The sequence below is a fragment of the Arachis ipaensis genome, chromosome B06 (assembly GCF_000816755.2).
Source record: "Arachis ipaensis cultivar K30076 chromosome B06, Araip1.1, whole genome shotgun sequence".
Classification (NCBI taxonomy): Eukaryota; Viridiplantae; Streptophyta; class Magnoliopsida; order Fabales; family Fabaceae; genus Arachis; species Arachis ipaensis.
Genome location: NC_029790.2, coordinates 17,022,319 through 17,042,295, shown reverse-complemented (window position 1 = coordinate 17,042,295; position 19,977 = coordinate 17,022,319). Strand labels below are relative to the sequence as shown.

The window sequence follows — 19,977 nt, the reverse complement described above, 5'->3', positions numbered from 1 at the left end:
TTATCCATTAAAAATTCAAAAACAATTTTAAAAATTAACATTCATAACTAACAAAAATCAAAGTGCATATAATACCACAACAGGTATTCCAATTTCATAAAAATAATAATAAAACTATAACAACAGCATAAACAATGATAGAAACATTGCACCATAACCCAGAATCAACAACTCAGAAAAAAATCAATCTTACAATTTCAAGAAATCACTGAAAAAATTAAATAAACAAAGATCAAATTGCTAAATTGCTAAGTAGTCAAGAGGTTCAAAACTCAAAAGGGGCTAAGAAATCCAATTAACCAACTTGAAATGATAAAGACCTGAGAAGAGAATCTTAAATTCCAATATCTATAAAATTAATTCAGAATTCAATATCCATACAATTAACCTAATCCATATAATTAACTCAAAAATCAGAAATCAGAATATATACAACAACAATCTAAAAAATTAACAAGAAAAAAAAAGCAACTCAAGGAGGAGTAGATGAGTGCTTATTAGGGATGATGACCGAGCAGTGAAACGGAGGTGACTTGCGAAGAGAAGACAACCAAGTAGACACACTCGCAACGGCGAGGAGAACAGAGCTGCCAGCAGAGACAGGGCGAAGAGAACAGGGGGACGCGAGGAGAAGAATAGACCTTTGAGAGGAGAAGACGAGGATGGCAACAACCGCACTGACGCCGGGGGCTGATGGTGGGGGCGTGGCTGGGTGCTCCTCTGATATTGGGTTTTCGGCGACCGGAGCAGGCGGCGGGTGGAAAGAGATTTAGTGTTAGGTTGGAGTCACACAGAGAGAAAAAGGTGGGGCTGGGGCGACAAGCTTGTGCAGGCGAAGGGAAGGGGAAGACGACGGAGAGAGAGATTGCGGTGCTGGATAGGAGACGGCTGGGAGAGGAAGAAAATGATTTCAGAAGGGAGAGGGTTAGTAGGTTACGCGTTAGGGTTGATTTGGGACTGGGTGCAATTGGGTTTTGTTCTTTTTTTTGTTTTTGGTGTCAAAACGACGCCGTTTTTGAGAAAGAAAACAAAACCGGACATTAAGAAAACCTAGCCGGTTTGCTCAGTTCATCGGTTAACCACCGGTTCGGCCAGTTTTTTAGCCGATTTTTTGCAAGTCAGTTTTGAGTATCAACTGGACCAGCTAGATGACCGGTTTCCGGTTAATCCGGTTAAATCGGCCGGTCCGGTCTGATTTTCAGAACCTTGGTATTGAATAGTCAATTTATTCTGCTATGTCAGAGAGTTCAGGTGTTTCTGAAACTGAATAATGATATATACATTTTTTCAAATTATCTCTCTGCTCTATTGATATACGCATTTTTTTGGTTCACTGTGTGTATTAATTTCGGTTCATTTATTTATTTGGGGTTCTTAATATTTGATAAATACCCTGATTCCATTCACTGTGATCCTGGAACATAACAGTAGGTAGACAGTTCCAACAGATATATACATTTTGAATCAGATATAAATATTAACATTAGATATATACATTAACATTAACATTAGATATATACATTAAGATTTACATTAATATTCAGATATATATATTGAAAGAAGCAGTGTTTGCTTTTTTAAACAAAATAGTGTTAATTACAACCAGTGAAACAAAGTATATCCTATTTACTACTATATATATCCCCAGACGTGAATTTACAAAAAGGATTGGAGAGGGCAGCAGATGGTTTCGGGAGTCTTATTGCTTCACATACTCGAATGACTTGGTCTTTCATTTTGTACAGTTTGTGGAACAGAATATTTGGACCATATTCAAGCCTAAAAGCATCAATCTCTTCCTAAATTTCAATTGAAATGAATTAGTTACATAAGAAATGAACCCAACTGAAATAAGAAATGAAAGAATTTTATTAATTTAGAAACTACTTACTTGTGTCTTAGCTTTATATTGATACCTCTTCTGCTTTTGATCTTTCGAGGATTAATTGTTTCAAGCCATTTCATGATGTATATGCCACAGTCATAGCTAAGAAAGAATTTAAGTAAAATATGATTAATAATATACAAAATAAAACACATTAAAAATAGCATTATAGAAGAGAAAGATTTTTACCTTGTACTTTGACCATTGAGCCTGATATACTCTGTTTCTTCTCCATCTTCGTCCTCCATTATGGGTTCCGTCCCAGTGTAAACTCTCATATGGGATATTATTAATCCCTAAAAGTGATAAAAAAAAAGGTGACCTAAAATTAGGTGAATCAAAATTAGCAACTTCACTGAACCGAACACAAATCATGACTTGAATAAAACATCAAAAGCATTGAATCAACAAGGGAAACATTTAAATAACTTATAACAAATTTGTTCAGTTTAATCCTCAAATTAGGTATTTCATTCTTGTTCTTGTTCACGGGGTCAAGCACATAGAATGCCTTTTTTTCGGACATCGGCAATCCACAACCACCAGTTTCCTCCATTGCAAATCGGCACAAACAGCTGAAGTTTGAAAAAATGATAGAATATCTCAGTCCAAATGATAGCAAACGAGAGAATTATCAAAGAAGGTTTAGAAATCACGACTTACAAATAGATGCGATGTGAGTTTTCATTTGTCAAGAAACTAGCGTTGGTGTGCATATCGATCGACATCGTACCGGTAGGCCTTCTTGGTCTTTGGATCAATGTACTTCTCGCCATGGTTTCCCAACATAAACATCTGCAAAACAAACCTCAGTTAAATAAGAAAAGAACCAGTAAAACACCATTCATGTGCTGAATAAAAGGACATAACTGAAGACACTAACAATCAAGTGAACGAAAATGACAAACTTCACTGAACCGAATGTAATTCATGTGCTGAATAAAACGTGATACACATTTTATCATCAAGAAAAACATTTTCTACATGCAAAAGGACATAATTGAAGACACAAACAATCAAGTGAATAAAAATGACCAATACCACTGAACCAAACGCAATTCATGTGCTGAATAAAACGTTATACACATTCAATCAGCAGGGAATAAAAAAATTGGCTTACCACAATATCTGTTGACACACAATATATATCTTTCTCAAACCGGGGACATTTCATGTCGTTGAGAACTATGCAATGTGTATTGACCAACCTACAGGAAGAACATTTCTGAGATATGCGGTATTAGAGTCTTTAGAAAAATAGTATATACCCATTTTGGTCCTCAAAGAATTTCAGACTGGACACTTTAGTCCTTAACTAAAATTAATTACTCAATTGGTCCCTAACAATTAATTTCGTCAGTCACTTAGGTCCTTTACTCTGTTAACTCTAACGGAGGACAAAATAGTCCCTGACAACTCTAATAGGGGACAAAATGGTCCCTGATCTCCTCTGTTCGGAAATGACACTGTTCTCTCCCAATTTTCATCATATCTCGCATAACACTAGCAGTCTAACAGTGTAACTTCAAACTACACAATGCACACTCTATAAATTTAATGTTCACAAGAAAAAAATCATCAACTTGTTCTCAACCAATTCATACTCAGGAAACTAATGTCTATGTCTCTCAACTAGTTATCGTCTTCGATGGATCCCATGAATCTAGACAGCAAGTCTGATTTGTTAAGACTCGTCGTTGTCGTTGTCATTGCCATCTCCCTCTTCCTCTGCCCTATCATCTCCATGACCATATTGTCCACCACTCCGATCGCTTCCTTCAGCTTCTTCTCCGAACCAATGTTCAGTAATCGCTTTAGTTTCCATATGAGCGGCAACGACGACATTGCTCGTTGTACTGATAGCTTGGATGCGAGGTCAAAGCTGTCTGCCAACTTGGACTCTGGAAAAGAAGGAATGAAGCTCTCGGTGTCTATTTCAAATGAGAATTTGCATATGATTTCGAAGGAGAATCTTCTCATGATGTCCTAATGTCCAATAATCTATATTGCTTGCCGGAGAGTGGAGAAAGGCGTGCCCTTGGAGTAGTTGTGGAACTTGGTCTTGAGGATGTCGTGGACCTGTCGGGGTTGGAGGTGATGTTATCGAAGACGTGGAAGTGGATGCTTTTGGTGGGTGAAGTGCAGAGATTTAGGAAGTGTGTGGTCCATGACATGTTGAGGTAGGTGCGATACGTGTGACAATTATACCATAGCTTAATCTTGGAGCTAAAGAGGAGGAAGGAAAAGATGGAAAAGAAGACTGTGAAGGTGAAGAAGGAGAGTATGAATGTTAGGGTTATGCGAGATATGATAAAAATTGGGAAACAACAGTGTCGTTTTCGAATAAAGGGGTTAGGGATCATTTTGTCCCTTGTTAGAGTTGTCAGGGACCATTTTGTCCCCTGTCAGAGTTGTCAGGGACTATTTTGTCCTCCGTTAGAGTTAACGGAGTAAAGGACCTAAGTGACTGACGGAATTAATTGTTAGGGACCAATAGAGTAATTAATTTTAGTTGGGGACTAAAGTGTCCAGTTTAAAATTCTTTGAGGACCAAAATGGGTATATGCTCTTAGAAAAATTATTAATGTTAACGCAATAGGCAAAGATTTTACCGTGATTTCCACATGTTTTAGATACATGAAGTGATGTCTAAGCCCCTCGAAATTCGCTTGATGGTTCAAGATGAATAAGGGGTCATATTCATCGGTACTATCTTTGGTTTCTTTGACATGTGTCATCAAATGATAACACTTCTCCTTCAACTCCTCCGTGATTTCTTTTTCTTTCTCTGTAGTTTTGTAAACTTCAGCAGCTGTGAAGCTCATCTCGACACTTGTTGCTTCAGCAAACTTTAATGCCGCTGTCATTCCAGCATCTACCACCACGTCTGCCTAGACTTCAAGCTCTGACACCGTTGGCTCAGAGGGCTAAGTTGGTTGAGTCAGTGTCACTTGAGACGGGGGAGTCAGTTGAGATGCTGGGGGATCCAAAGGCTGAAGGAAGGCACATCATCTTCCCATTGCCTAGGATGAGCAGCACAGTAAGACAGTAGAGAGAGTAATTTCTGGATTAAACAAAATAGTGAACCAAAATCAAACAAAGTAGTGAACCGAAATTATCCAGATTTGAACAAGTAGAAAACATACAAATCAGGTTGTGCTTCTTCTTCCAATTGTCATCCCGCTGGAGTTTCTTGGCATGGTTGCTGGTGTTCTTCGGGAGGGATGTTGTATTAAACAGAAAAGAGTTCAATAACGACCCAGAATTATTATCCTATACCATTAAAACTAATAAAAAAAATTCTAATTACAACTTAAAGGAACAATGAAAAAGCAATATATAACACATAATATTATAAAAAATGATATTAATTAAAACTTACACATTCAATGGAGCTTTTGGCTCCGTCTTCCTCGGGGAAGATTCCTCCGCAGCCTACTTTTCGAGTTTCGCAAGGCAGCTGTAAGAAACAGAAGAGAGTCCAAAAATAAGAACTCATTGAATTCATTTTTGGGTTCAACTGAACCACAATTAAATCATGTAGTGAACCAAAATTATCAATATTTGTACAAGCAGTAAAACTTACACATCAACAGGTGCTTCTTGTTCTGATTTTTGTGCCGGTGTTTCTTTGCAAGGCTGCTGTTGCATTTTCAAAGAGCTGCTGTGTTAAACAGAAAACAGTTCAATAATGACCCCAAACTATTATCTTATACCATTAAAATTAATAAATATAATTTTATGCACAACTTACTCATTATCAGAAGGGACATAGATATAGTCATCTTTGAGTAACTCTTCCTTAAGAGAACTCGGAAGAGACACCGCAATAGGATCTCTAAGGAATGTAAAGAAGGAAGAAGTTAATGCTGAATAATTAGAATATATTTTGAGAATCTAAAATCTGCACATTGAAAAACTCACATTTTCAAAGGTTGAGAACGAGTTTCTGCTCGAATCTCAATGATTTGTAGGTCAAAATCAGGTGTAGTGCTACTGACATTTAAACACGATTCCGTGTGATTAATTAAATAAAATTTATTACCTAAATCTAAAAGAGAAACATAAATATTTTAAACTTACACTGGTGGAGGTTTAAAACTCTATTTTTGATGGATTTTATTTCTTCTAAAAACTTTTATCGTGGTTTCCGGGGTATTTTTCCTAATAAAAAAGATACCAAATTAAAATCAGCAGCCAAAATTAAAAGAGAGGTTTAGAAACACATGAAATTCATTTCTAGAACCCATTGAACCGAAACTAAAGCCTGCCATGAACAAATTTACCTGGTATTGTCCGATGCATTCATAGATGGTGTGGAGCTCGCCTGAGTCTGTAAGATAGGTTCGCTACCCAAATTTACAATCGGCAATCTAAGCAAGATAAATAAATATTACTCAGTGAATCTAGAGGAATTAGAAAAGGTTGTAGCAAAAGTTAACAAACAAAGAAAAAGAACTCAATATAAGAAACCGAATCTTACGTCTCAGAGAAATCATTTTGTGCATCTGTTGAGTCAAACCTATCGGGAGTAACATTTTTTGTGTGAGCTCCATCATTTCTTCTCTTTGATCTTTTTTCTCTTAACATCTACAATGCCTATTTTCTTCTTTTCGCAATGCTGTATTTTTCTTGTTTAATTCTGAAAATTCATAAAATAAGTATCAATGAACCTAAAACGAAAGCATGAATAACCAAAGACATGATTCGAGAAACTTACTCCTTGTTAAATTCAGGTTTGCTCTCTGAATCTGTCAAAACAAGCTTTCCTGATTTGGTTTGTTTTTTGGCCACCCTCCCCGATTGTTTTCTTTTCATTATGGGTGTTTTTTCAATTTCTTTTTCTCTGCAACATAGACAAACACATCGAATTTATACTGGAGACAAATATCAGCAAGAAAAACATTTCTAATGTGAAAGGACCCAACTGAAGACACAATCAAGTGAATAAAAATGAGCAACACGACTGAGCTGAACTCAATTCATGTGCTGAATAAAACGTGATATACGTTCAATCATCAAGAAAAATATTTGTGCATGTAAAAGGACAAGTAAAGACACTAACAATCAAGTGAACAAAAATTACAAAGCCCACTAAACCGAACGCAATTCATGTGCTGAATAAAAAGTGATAGACATTCAATCATCAAGAAAAATATTTCTGCATGAAAAAGGACTCAACTAAATAGTTGACAATTAAATGAATCAACTTGACCAACTCTACTGAATAATATCACATTTGTAATTTACTTAACAAGCATACTGATGCACCACTATTTCGTGGTACATTTTAAGCTGAATTGAGTGGATTTTATCCATTATTCTCACACTTATTCATAGAATTCGTATGTTTTACATTTTCCTTCCTAATTTTGTGCTATGGTTGAAAACATGCTTCTTTGGCCTTAAATTTGCTAATTTTAATCCTCTCTTATTAACGTTCGATGCCGTGCTATGTGTGTTCAGTGTTTTCAGGTTTTATATGGCAGGAGTGGCTTAGAGGATAGAAAGGAAGCATGCAAAAGTGGAAGGAATACAAGAAATCAAGTATTTCAGAATCTGGTAGCGACGCGTACACATGACCAGTGTAGCAGGCAATCGATGCGTACGCGTGGATGATGCGTACGCGTGACCAGGAATTTGTTCATCGACACGTACGCGTGGCTGACACGTACGCGTGACAGAGCATCACATGCTGCATTAAACAGAAAATATTGGGGGCGATTTCTGAGCTGCTTTTGGCCCAGTTCCAAGCCCGAAAGTGAAGATTAGAGGCTATAGAGTGGAGCTGGATGAGGGAATCATTCACTTATCATTTCACACAATTATTAGGTTTTGATGTAGTTTTCTAGAGAGAGAGGTTCACTCCTCTCTCTAGGTTTTAGGATTTTTAGTTCTATTTCTTCTTCAATTCAGATTTCCATCTTGCTTTAATTTAGTTTCTATTCTACATTCTATTATTCTAGCATCTTAGTTTGACTTCTCTAGTTGATTTCTTTATTTTTCCAATTTAGTTTATGAACTCTTCATGTTAGATTCAATTTTCTATTTAATACAATTTGAAGTATTTCATGTTTATTGCCTCTTTCTTCATTTGTTATTATTGATTCCTTACAATTGTTAGTTTTAGATTTTATATTCTCTCATTGCTTTTCTATGCTTTTATTTTGTGCCTACCAAGTGTTTGATAAAATGCTTGGTTAGATTTTAAATTAGATTTTCATGTTCTTAACTTGGATTGATTAATTTGGAGACTCTTGAATTGTCAAAGTCTCTTGTTGGTTGGTGATTAAAAGTTGCTAGTTGGCTTGAGCTTCACTAACTCTAGTGTTTGATTAGGACTTGTGAACTCAAGTTGATTTGCTCACTTGACTTTCGTTCAATTGTTAGAGGATAACTAAGTGAGAGTAATTTGCAACTACCATCACAATTGACAATGATAATGAGGATAGGAGCTCCGATTCTCAACCTTTGCTAGGACTTTTCTTAGTTGTTAGTTTATTTTCTTGTTATTTACATTCCTTGCTTATTAAACTCAAAAAAAAAAAAAGATACAATCTCATAACCAATAATAAATGCACTTCTCTGCAATTCCTTGAGAGACGACCCGAGGTTTGAATACTTCAGTTAATTTTATTGGGTTTGTATTTGTGACAAACAATTTAAACATTGATTGAGGTTAAATTGTCGGTTTAGAACTATACTTGCAACGCGATAATTTTTGTCAAAATCTTTACCGATATTTTTTCTCCGTCACATACATAAACAATTTTTAGCAAAAAAAAGAAAAACTAAACTAGATGAATATCATACAATCAAATAAATGAGCATCACTCAATACTTACTGGCTTTCAGATTGGCTTGTGCTCTCTGAATCCGTCGGCATAGGCTTCCTTTTTTTGCTTTCTTTTTTAACCACCTTCTATGGTTGTTTTCTTTTCTTTGTGGCTGTTTTTTCAATTTCTTCTTCTCTGCAATACATAAGAACAAGCGCATAAGAATAATTTTGACCAAATACAAGTAAAATGAAACCAATATGAACATCAAACTTACTGGTTTTTAGATTCACTTCTGCTTTCTAAATCCGTGTTATTGCTTTCAGTTTCTCTTGTTGTTTTTGAATCTGTCTCAACAATCTTTTGTTTTTTAACCACCCTCTGTTGTCTTGTTCTCTTGGCTGGCAGTGTTTTGTCGGATTCGGATTCAGCTTCGGATTTAAATTCGGAAAATGTGTCTTCTTCCAAAGAAGAATCCAGATCAACAATTTTCTTTTCTTCTTTCTTCCCTTTTCCTTTCTCTTTCCACTTCAAAAAAGTTGGTTTCTTCTCCATCTTCTTTCTTTTTATTTTTTTCTCCTTTATTTGCTTTCTATACAGAATTCCCTAAAACACAAACTTATTTAGTTAGCATAGTATTTTAGAAGCATCTGAAATGAGCAAATACAATAACAATCAGGTGAATCAAAATGAGCAGATTCATTGAGCCGAACACCATTCATGTGCTGATAATACGTGATAAATATTCAATCATCAAGAAAAACATTTCTGCATGCACAAAGACTCAACTGAACACATTAACAATTAGGTGAATCAAAATTACAAACCCCACTAAACCGAACAACATTCATGTGGTGAATAAAATGTGATAAACATTTAATCATCAAGAAAAATATTTCTGCATGCACAAAGATTCAAATGAACACACTAACAATCAAGTGAATAAAAATTAGAAACTTCACTGGACAGAAAGAAAATAAAAATACATTTCAGAATAAGTCGATCTACTAAATCAAGCAACTCAATCCAATAAACTTAAAATGTAACTAGGAGAAATAAATTAATTATAACCTAAAACACAAGCTTATTTAGTTAGCAGAGTATTTTTAGAAGCATCTGAAACAAAATTTTAGGGAAAAATTTTTGTTTAATTTACCATTTTGTTTGTTGCTTCCTGAGTAATCCGGTCGAGCATCATCTTCTTTGTCTAGTGGGCCATCCACGGTGGCGGGGGAGCATCAGGTGCATCCAAGCGATGGAACTTAGTTTCATGGAAATAAATTAGCATAAAAACAAAAACACAGCCATCAAGGAACTGTTTCTTTCCCTTTCTCTTGTTTTCAATTCCCTTCCTCAAGAAGCTGAGCACATGATTTGCCCAATCCCACTGTCGGATGTTATCCACATGAAAGATAGGAGGCTTATGGATCGTGGAGGCCATGCTTACCGTTGTTGGCAGCAAGAAGCACTTCTGTACGAAAACGACAAAAGTCCTCCGGAATTTTTGCCGGTTCTCCTCCCCTTCAACACTCATATCCAAGTTAGACTTTGTCAAATATGCCAACGCAACACATTTGAGGCTGTCAAATATTGCCTTGTCTGGCTCATTCAATTTGCCATACTCAACCTTTTCAGGAAAACGATTCCCTGCAATATTTTAATAGCAACAAATCAGCCAAAAAGACTCAGTTTAATTTTCTGTTCTTTAATGAACCAAAATCAAAGGAAGTAATGAACCAAAAATAAACAGAAAGTGAAAAGTGTATTACCATCATGGCTTATGCTCAGTGCAGCTGCCATCTTGCGAGGTGTTATGTATATTTTCCTATGGAGAGTTTTCAGGCATCCATGATACTCATTATAGCAATCAATCAATTCTCTCAAGAGAGCGTGAGAGACATTCATTTTCGGGACATGTGCCAGGGCACCGAATCCTATTTCTTCAACTATATCTTTCTTTTTTTTACTCAAATTCTTGAACACTATTGCTATTGCCTTTGTTTGGCATCTGCAATCGTGAGTTTTTTGCAAGTTTTCAAACAGAATGTGATGATATATTTATAATAAAAAATAGATTTTATTCGAATGAAAGCAGATAAATATATTTAATGTGCTTACGTTATAGCGCGGCTTGTCCTTCTTTGTCACCATTGTCTTCATTTTTTCTGTAAGGACAAAAAAATTTGGTCAATACTTCACTCAATACACCAACAAGTACAAGCATACATATTTTAATCAAGTGAATGAAAATATCCGAGCCCATTGAACCGAACTCCATTGATATACTGAATAAAACATGATAAATAATGAAACAGCTAGAAAAGTATTTCTGCATGCAAAAGAAGCTAGCTGAACACACTAACTATCAAGTGAATGAAAATCACCAAGCTCACTGAACAGAACACCATTCATGTGCTGAATAAATCATTATAAACATTCAATCATCAAGAATAGTATTTCTCCATGCAAAAGAAGTCAACTGAACAGACTAACAATCAAGTGAATCAAAATTAGCAACTCCACTGAATTGAATGAAAATAAGAACACATTTCATTCGAAGCCCTAGTTACGCTGTAAAAATGGAATCAGAATACTTCGATCTACTAAACGAAGCAACTCAATCCAGTGAACCTAAAATGCAACTAGGAGAAACGCGAAATTGCAAGATTTTAAATGAACATTAGTTTTTCTCATACCTTTCGCAGTCTCTTTTGCTGTTTTCATTAGTTTTTGCTTCTTCCTTGCAAAATCTTCTCGCGATTCTTCTCCAGTAACGGTTTCTGCAAAGAACGTGAGTGAAGTTTGAGTGATTTTGAGAGAGATTCGAAGAGTAGCGGTTTCGTGCGTGTTGAAGAAGAAGGAATATTTTTTCATAATGAAGCGCGAATAAATGTTAACGTTTTGGGGGGTTTGGGGTGCGTGTTATATACACTCATTTAATGGTATTGGATTTTTTTTTGTGTTGGGCCAACTTAGATGGACTTGAATACAAATTACATGGATATGTAGCATGACTATATTTTAAAATGTATTATTTGGACTAGCATGCACATAGTTGTTGAAGAATGGTTCCACAATGCAAATACTGTAGAATAATATTAGGTAGCGTTTGTTTTGAGGTATTAGGATGGAAATTGGAAGATTGAGACTCAGTATTATATTTGTTGGCTCAGAGATTAGTACTAAAATTTTAGGCTTGTTCTCTAAAATTTCAATATTTCAGTACTTTCAAAAAGTGGAGACACAGAAGACTGAAACTTTAATAATATTTTATACCTAAAATACTCCCATGTTAATTAATTAATTCTAACTTTACCTTTTGTGCAAATTAAATTAGAGGTTTATTTTTATTTTAATCTCTATCTCTCACTTTACACCAAACACTATTAAAATATTTTTCTGTCTTTATATCTCAATCTCAGTCTTTGTCTCTCTTTCAAACGCTATTAATTACCTGTAGCGTGGTTAAATTGCAAAGCCACTTCAATGGTTCCATGCTATAAATAGCGAGCTTTCCATGCAGAAGATATTCAAGTCTCTCACACAATTAACAAGAAATTATATGCAAAACTATAGATATATAGAAGGTAGCAAAATAAAAATGAAAGCTACATACTTGCTGGTTGCATTCTTGGCTCTGGCCTCTTTTGCCTCTGCCTATGATCCCAGCTCTCTCCAAGACTTTTGTGTTGCTGTCCCCAATGGCATCAAAAACGCTGGTATCTGTGCATATATACATTCATATTCTCCACATAATCACATAGTTTTTGTTACTCAAATTAAATTTCAATTAGTTTCCTTTCAATATTATGGTTAAGCTAAGCATCTTATGACTAGTTGTTTTTAATATAAGATTTTTCACTTTGCAGTATTTGTGAATGGAAAATTTTGCAAAGACCCTAAACTTGTGGTACCTGAGGATTTTTTCAAGCACGTAGATCCTGGAAATGTTCTTAACAAATTTGGGTCAAAAGCAACTCCAGTCACAGTTAACGAACTAGTAGGACTCAATACATTGGGTATATCACTTGCTCGCATAGATTTTGGACCTAAGGGTTTAATTCCTCCTCACACTCACCCTCGAGCCACTGAGATATTGACAGTTATTCAAGGAACTCTCTTAGTTGGATTTGTGACTTCCAATCAGAACAACACCAACCGACTTTTTACCAAAGTGCTCAACAAAGGTGATGTGTTTGTGTTCCCAATTGGCCTTATGCACTTCCAATTTAACATCGGTAATAGCAACGCTTTAGCTTTTGCTGCTCTTAACAGTCAAAATCCAGGTATTATCACAATTTCAAATGCTGTGTTTGGATCTACTCCACCTATTTCTTCTGAAATTTTGGCTAAAGCTTTCCAAGTGGACAACAAGGTAATCAACTATCTCCAAAAGCAGTTTTCGTATGATAACAACTAGTTTGACGACAGAGAGCACTCATCATTGAATAATTCTACTTGTACTTTTAGTGTATGTTATGCATATGCCTCATGCAGTTCCCTGTAATAATAAAACGCATGAGGGTTATAATTCACATGCACTACGTTGTATTTCATGTTCTGCTTTGATTTAATTTAATTTTAGTGTGTGATTTTAATAAAATAAAATAAAATAAAATAAAAAATTATGCTTATCCGGTCAATTTTTTCAAAGCGTTACCACTCTCCCATAATGTGGCAGACTTAAGAGATCATGCGATAATTGTTAACATTTAGTACTCTAAATTTTGATGCGACTTAAACTTCACGTCCATGTCCATCCTTTAGCTGATTAAAAAAATATATATATACTAATAGCATATACAAAGGAAAAATGATTAACCACATTAGTTACTTTTGAAACTAGAGTTAGTAGCTTTTAGAATTCATGTATAAATAAGACTCTTCAATTTACTGTAGAAGAGTGATAGTAATAGTTAACATTCATTTTCTTCTTCTTTCTTCATTGTTCTCTACTTTGGATAGACTTTATTTCTCACATGGTATCAGATAGTGCCCAAGATCTATGGAGCCAGAAATTATCAACAATAATCCATCATCTGCTGCTGTTGCTACTCAAGCATCACCCTCTGTGTCAATTCTAAAGCCCCTTTCTGTTCCTTTACCAGAAAAACTCAACGATGATAATTTTCTCACCTGGCGCCATTCAGCTATTCTTACAATTTCAGGTCAAGAACTTCAAGATCATCTGGACCAACAGAAGATTCCAACAAAATACGCATCAGCTGCTGATGAAAAGGCACAAAATGAAACAAAGACATATAAAGAATGGAGGCTTGATGACTACAATGTCTCTTCCTGGCTTTACTCATCCCTGGATCCCTCGTTCAAACATCGAGTTCTTGGTTGTATTTTTGCACATGACATTTGGAGCCGACTTCACACCCACTTTGCGTCACAAACAAAAGCTCGTATTAGGCAACTTCAACTGCAATTGAAATCGATCAAGAAGACTGGTCCAGCATCAAATTATCTTCTTCAAATAAAAAAAGTGGTGGATGCACTCGCCACTGTTGGAGCTCCTCTAACTGATGCAGAATACACTAATGTCATTTTAGATGGATTAAATGAAGATTATCAGTCATTCTTGACATATGTCACTGCCAAAGATCCACCCTATTCCATTCCAGACCTTAAAGCTCTCCTGATGGCTCAAGAAGACATTGTGGAGAGGTTTAAGAAACCAGAACCCTCAATGGTACAGGTCAATTTTACTCAATCACAACCTTCTACTCAGACTAATTTTGATTCTGCCTATGCAAGAAACACACCGCCTACACCTAATAGAGGCACTTATGGTCGAAGAGGGCGTGAAGGAAGAACAAATCGTGGAGGAAGAGGTTCTTGGAACTCAAATCGGCCACAATGTCAAATTTGTGGCAAGTTGGGGCATATTGCTAGTTACTGTTATTTTAGATTTGATCAACAATTTCAACATGCACAACAAAATTCACCCACCTCTTCGATGCACAATGCACTCCCTCCACCTCCCTCATTCCATAATCCCAAAGCAATGCTTGCTACACCTGCTACAATTGCGGATCCATCTTGGTATGCTGATTCTGGCGCTTCTCATCTCATACACTGCTCATAAATTGGAATACAGATCTGAATCCTATTTATTTTTAGGTTATGCTTTGAATCAAAAAGGATATAAGTGTCTCACTAAAAGTGGAAAAATAATTGTCTCTAGAGATGTAGTGTTTCATGAACATCAATTTCCATCTCACTCTTTTTTTTCTACTACTATTAATGAAACTTGCACTAGCAATGCTACTGCTTTAGATTTTTTACCTCAGATTGCATCCATTCATCCCTCTTCTGTTGAGCCTTCATCTTCAATGCCCAACATCAATTCTGGTGATACACGTCATAGTGAGGAACATGAACAAATACATCCAATGCAGACAGCTTCACAGGCTAATGGGACAGCAACTTCTACCCAAGATCTCATATCGATTACTTCTACTCACATTGATTTGCCTTTTTCCTCAAACCCCCCATCTACAACCACTCGTTCAGAAAATATCCATCCAATGCAGACAAGGTCCAAGACAGGTAATAGAACTCCAAAAGCTCTTCAGGTAGCAAAATTCTCAGTCTCTTCTAATTTTGATTTATTGCCTAAAAGTATTCAAAGTGCTCTCCACAATCCCTTATGGAGAGATACTATGCTCACAGAATATAAAGCACTATTATATCATGATACATGGTCCTTAGTTGAATTACCTGAAAATGAAAAAGTTGTTGGTTGTAAGTGGATATTTGCTGTTAAAAAGAATGCAAAAGGTGAGATCATAAGACATAAAGCTAGGTTGGTTGCAAAAGGTTTTCTTCAAACTGCTGGAATTGACTTTGATCAAATTTTTTCACCTGTTATAAAACCAGTTACAATTAGGATGATTTTCACAATGCATTTCTAAATGGAACTCTTCATGAAACTGTGTTTATGTCCCAACCTCCAGGTTTCTGTCACTCTAATCCTAAACTTGTATGCAAATTAAATAAAGCCATCTATGGCCTTAAACAAGCCCCAAGGGCTTGGTACTTAACAATTACTTCCACCCTTCAATCTTTTGGCTTTACAGTAACAAAATCTGATCCTTCCCTGTTTACTAGATATACTTCTAATTCTACTATTTATGTTCTTATTTATGTTGATGATATGCTTGTCACTGGAGATAACGAATCTGAAATAAAAACTGTTCTTAGCAAACTTCATTCTACCTTTTTATTGAAAGATTTAGGTGAGCTCAACTTTTTCTTAGGTATAGAAGTTATAACACATTCCTCTTCCTTAATTTCTTTGAACCAAACTAAATATATACATAACCTTCTAACACGTGCTGGCATGAATGAATCCAAACCAAGTATGACTCCAATGATAAGCTCTCTTAGATTGATTGCCAATGTTGGAACTCCTTTTGAAAATCCAACTTTATATCGCTCCATAGTGGGCGGGTTGCAGTATGCAACAATTACACGACCTGATATCAGTTTTTCAGTGAACAAACTGAGTCAATTTATGTCCAACCCCTGCCAAGAACATTGGGTTGCAGTTAAACGAGTCCTGAGATACTTGGCAGGTACTGCTGAGCTCAAATTGCAATTTCATAAATGCACTGATTTACGTTTTTCTACTTTTTCAGACTCAGATTGGGCAAGTGATCTTGATGATAGAAAATCTACAACTGGATTTTGTGTGTACTATGGTTCAAATCTGGTGTCTTGAAAAAGCAGCAAACAACCCACGGTCAGTCGAAGCTCAACTGAGGCTGAATATAGAGCCCTGGCAGCAGTGTTCATGGAACTCATTTGGATTCAAAATCTTCTGGCTGAATTGCATCAGCCTTGCCCAGCTTCCCCCACTGTATTTTGTGACAATATTTCAGCTATGTTGCTTGCATATAATCCAATCCTACATAATCGGACTAAACACTTTGAGTTAGATCTCTACTTTATTCGGGACAAGGTGATCAAAGGCTCTATTGCTGTCACACATATTCCATCAACTGAACAAGTGGCAGATGTGTTAACAAAGCCTCTGTCATTAGCCAGCTTTAACAAGTTTAAAAGCAAACTCAGGTTGGCATTCAAACCACCATGAGTTTGTGGGGGGATAATAGCATATACAAAGGAAAAATGATTAACCACATTAGTTACTTTTGAAACTAGAGTTAGTAGCTTCTAGAATTCATGTATAAATAAGACTCTTCAATTTACTGTAGAAGAGTGATAGTAATAGTTAACATTCATTTTCTTCTTCTTTCTTCATTGTTCTCTACTTTGGATAGACTTTATTTCTCACATATACAAATAATAGTTCCTTAATTCCATCGAAGTTTTAATGTTCTCATCACATCTAATTTCATTAGAAGTCAACATCAATATATAGCATGTCATACATCAAATGTGTGTTCAGTTCAGTTGTGGCCATGTGGCCGAACGACCACAAGCTGGTTTTTAATTTGCTCCCACTCCTACACTTGTTGATTGTTAAGAACTACGGAGAGTGGCTTGAGGAAGCTACTCAAACCTAATTAGCGATTCGAGAAATAGGATTCGCTTGTACCTTAGGGAGGCACCGTACCGCAGTACGTGCAGAAACAATTTGGTGTATTTTGGATAGATGAATAATTTAAGCTGAACAACCTTATACCAAAATAAAATGCATATTCGGACATAGTAGAAAATTAAATAAAAATAAGCAAAAGTATTACGCATATAAATCATTTTAGTTTTCAAGTCATACAAGTTAGGTCAAATTCAACAAAAAGAACGTTCATCCATTGGAGTGTGTTAACATGCGCACTACTCAACCGTTTTTACAGCGCACTTCGCATTCTTCCTCCTCCTCATCCTCTTCTTTCTTCTTCTCCTTCTTTTTTACGTTTCTCCTCTTTTTTCTTCGTGTGTTTTATCTTCGTCGTCGTTTTTTTATTACTGTTGTTGTTGCTGCATTTTTTCCTCCTTCTCTTTCTATTGATTTTGTAACATTATGTATTTTTTCTTCTCTATTTGATTTTTTCCTCCCAAGAAGAATTATGAGAATATGAAATAAGAAGATGAAGAAGAAGAAGCAGCAGAAGATGAAGGAGAGGAAGAGAAAAAGTTTTGAATTATGCAGAACTTATTAGCAAATATACACAAAAAATTCTTAAACAATACACCCAAGTATCTTCGTATTACACCCAAATATCTTCGTGTTACACCCAAATTTGTTCCAAATACAGAAAAATATTTCCTCTCATGCTGCATTTTTTTGTTCTTTTTTTCTTATTTCTTTCTTTCTTTTAATTAGTTGAACAAATGTAAATTCATCCTCTTTCAAGTAATTTTGTACCATTATGTGTTTCTTCTTCTTCTTTGTTTGATTTTTTTGTTTTTATTCTTGTTAAAAAAGTAAAACAAGAAGAAACTTGAAAAGATAAAACAAGAAAAAAAAAGATTAATAAGAAAAAAACGAAGAAGATAATGATTATGAAAAAGAAGAAGAAGAAGCAGCAGAAGATGAAGAGGAGGGAGAAGAAGAGTTTTGAATTATGCAGAACTTATCAGCACACATCCACTGAAAACTCTTAAACAATAAACCCAAATATCTTCGTGTTATACCCAATACAGAAAAATATTTTCTTTAATGTGAAACTTTTACGTTACATTCAATTCAAATCAACGATGAACAACAATTTTCACAAACAAAAATAACATTATTCACCTACAGAATCATAAACTACTAACGAAAACATTAACTAGAATCGAACTACACCTCAGCCACTTGATTGGATTCAAAATAATCAATTTCGTTCTTATTCAATTGATAATCTGAACTTGAATTATTCATTATCTTCCACAACGAGATAACTGATGATGGAGGAGAAGGAGGAAAATGAAGAAGGAGAAGAAATTCTAATGAAAAAAGAAGGAGAAAGAAGAGGAGGAGGAGGAGGAGGAGGTGGTGTTGGTGAGAGAGTAAAATAACAAGAAACTTGAGAAGGTAAAATAAAAAGGAAAAAATGAATAAGTAAAAAAGAAGAAAAAGATGGTGATGATGATGAAAAAAAGAAGAAGCAGCAGAAGTCGATGAGGAGGAAGAGAAAGAGTTTTGAATTATGCAGAACTTATCAGCACACATACACCGAAAATTCTTAAATGATACACGTAAATATCTTCGTGTTACACCTAAATTTGCTGCAAATACAGAAAAATATTTTTCCTAATATTGCATTTTTTTTGTTCTTTTTTTTCTTATTTCTTTCTTTCTTTTAGTTGAACGAATGTAAATTCATCCTCTTTCAATAGTAATTTTGTACCATTATGTGTTTCTTCTTCTTCTTTGTTTGATTTTTTTATTTTTATTCTTGTTAAAAGAGTAAAATAAGAAGAAACTTGAGAATATAAAATAAGAAAAAAAAGATGAATAAGAAAAAAAATAAGATGATGATGATGATAAAAAAGAAGAAGCAGCAGAAGATGAGGAGGAGGGAGAAGAAGAGTTTTGAATTATGCAGAATTTATCAGCACACATACACCGAAAATTCTTAAAGAATACACCCAAATATCTTCGTGTTAACTCAAATATTTTTGTGTTACACCCAAATTTACTGCAAATACAGAAAAATATTTTCTTCAATACAGAACTTTTACATTATATTCAATTCAAACCATCAACGATGAAACATTATTCACCTACAGAATTATAAACTACTAACAGAAAAATTAACTAGAATTAAACCACACCTCAGCTACTTGATTGGATTCAAAACAATAATCAATTTTGTTTTGGTTCAATTGGTAATCTGAAGTTGAATTATTTATTATCTTCAACAACGAGATAAGGAGGAGAAGGAGGAAAAGGAAGGAGGAGAAGAAATTCCAATAAAAAAAGGCGGAGGAGGAGGAGGAGGTGGTGGTGGTGGTGGTGTTGGTGACGACGATAACGAAAGAGCAGAAGAAGAAGAAGAAGAAGAAGAAGAAGAAGAAGAAGAAGAAGAAGAAGAAGAAGAAGAAGAAGAAGAAGAAGAAGAAGAAGAAGAAGAAGAAGAAGAAGAACGTGCAGTAACAGCATGAAGAAGAACGTGCGCGCGTTGATTGAAAAATCTGTTAAATTAGAAGAAGAAGAAAAACGTGCAGTAACGGCACGAAGAAAAACGTGCGTGCGTTGATTAAAAAATCTGTTAAATTAGAAGGCACGTGAAATTGACGTGCTAGAAGAGGCGTATCTAACGTGAAATAGAATATATAAACTTGTATGACTTGTATGGGTAAAATGCTTGTATGTGGAGAATAATTAAAAAATAATTAAATGATATTAGATAT

General features: G+C 35.2%; 2 protein-coding genes across 2 annotated transcripts; both read left to right on the top strand.

Moving 5' to 3' along the window:
- On the top strand, positions 3,546-13,214 carry LOC107647982 (germin-like protein subfamily 1 member 7). The gene is made up of 4 exons (XM_016352014.2): positions 3,546-3,559; positions 9,293-9,296; positions 12,253-12,380; positions 12,531-13,214. Exons 3-4 carry the CDS (start codon positions 12,263-12,265, stop codon positions 13,079-13,081), a joined length of 669 nt encoding a protein of 222 aa, XP_016207500.1. The 5' UTR covers positions 3,546-3,559; positions 9,293-9,296; positions 12,253-12,262; the 3' UTR covers positions 13,082-13,214.
- Positions 16,034-16,393, top strand: LOC107646406 (uncharacterized mitochondrial protein AtMg00810-like). The gene is made up of 2 exons (XM_016350591.1): positions 16,034-16,247; positions 16,311-16,393. The coding sequence occupies exons 1-2, from the start codon at positions 16,034-16,036 to the stop codon at positions 16,391-16,393; spliced, it is 297 nt and encodes a 98-aa protein (XP_016206077.1).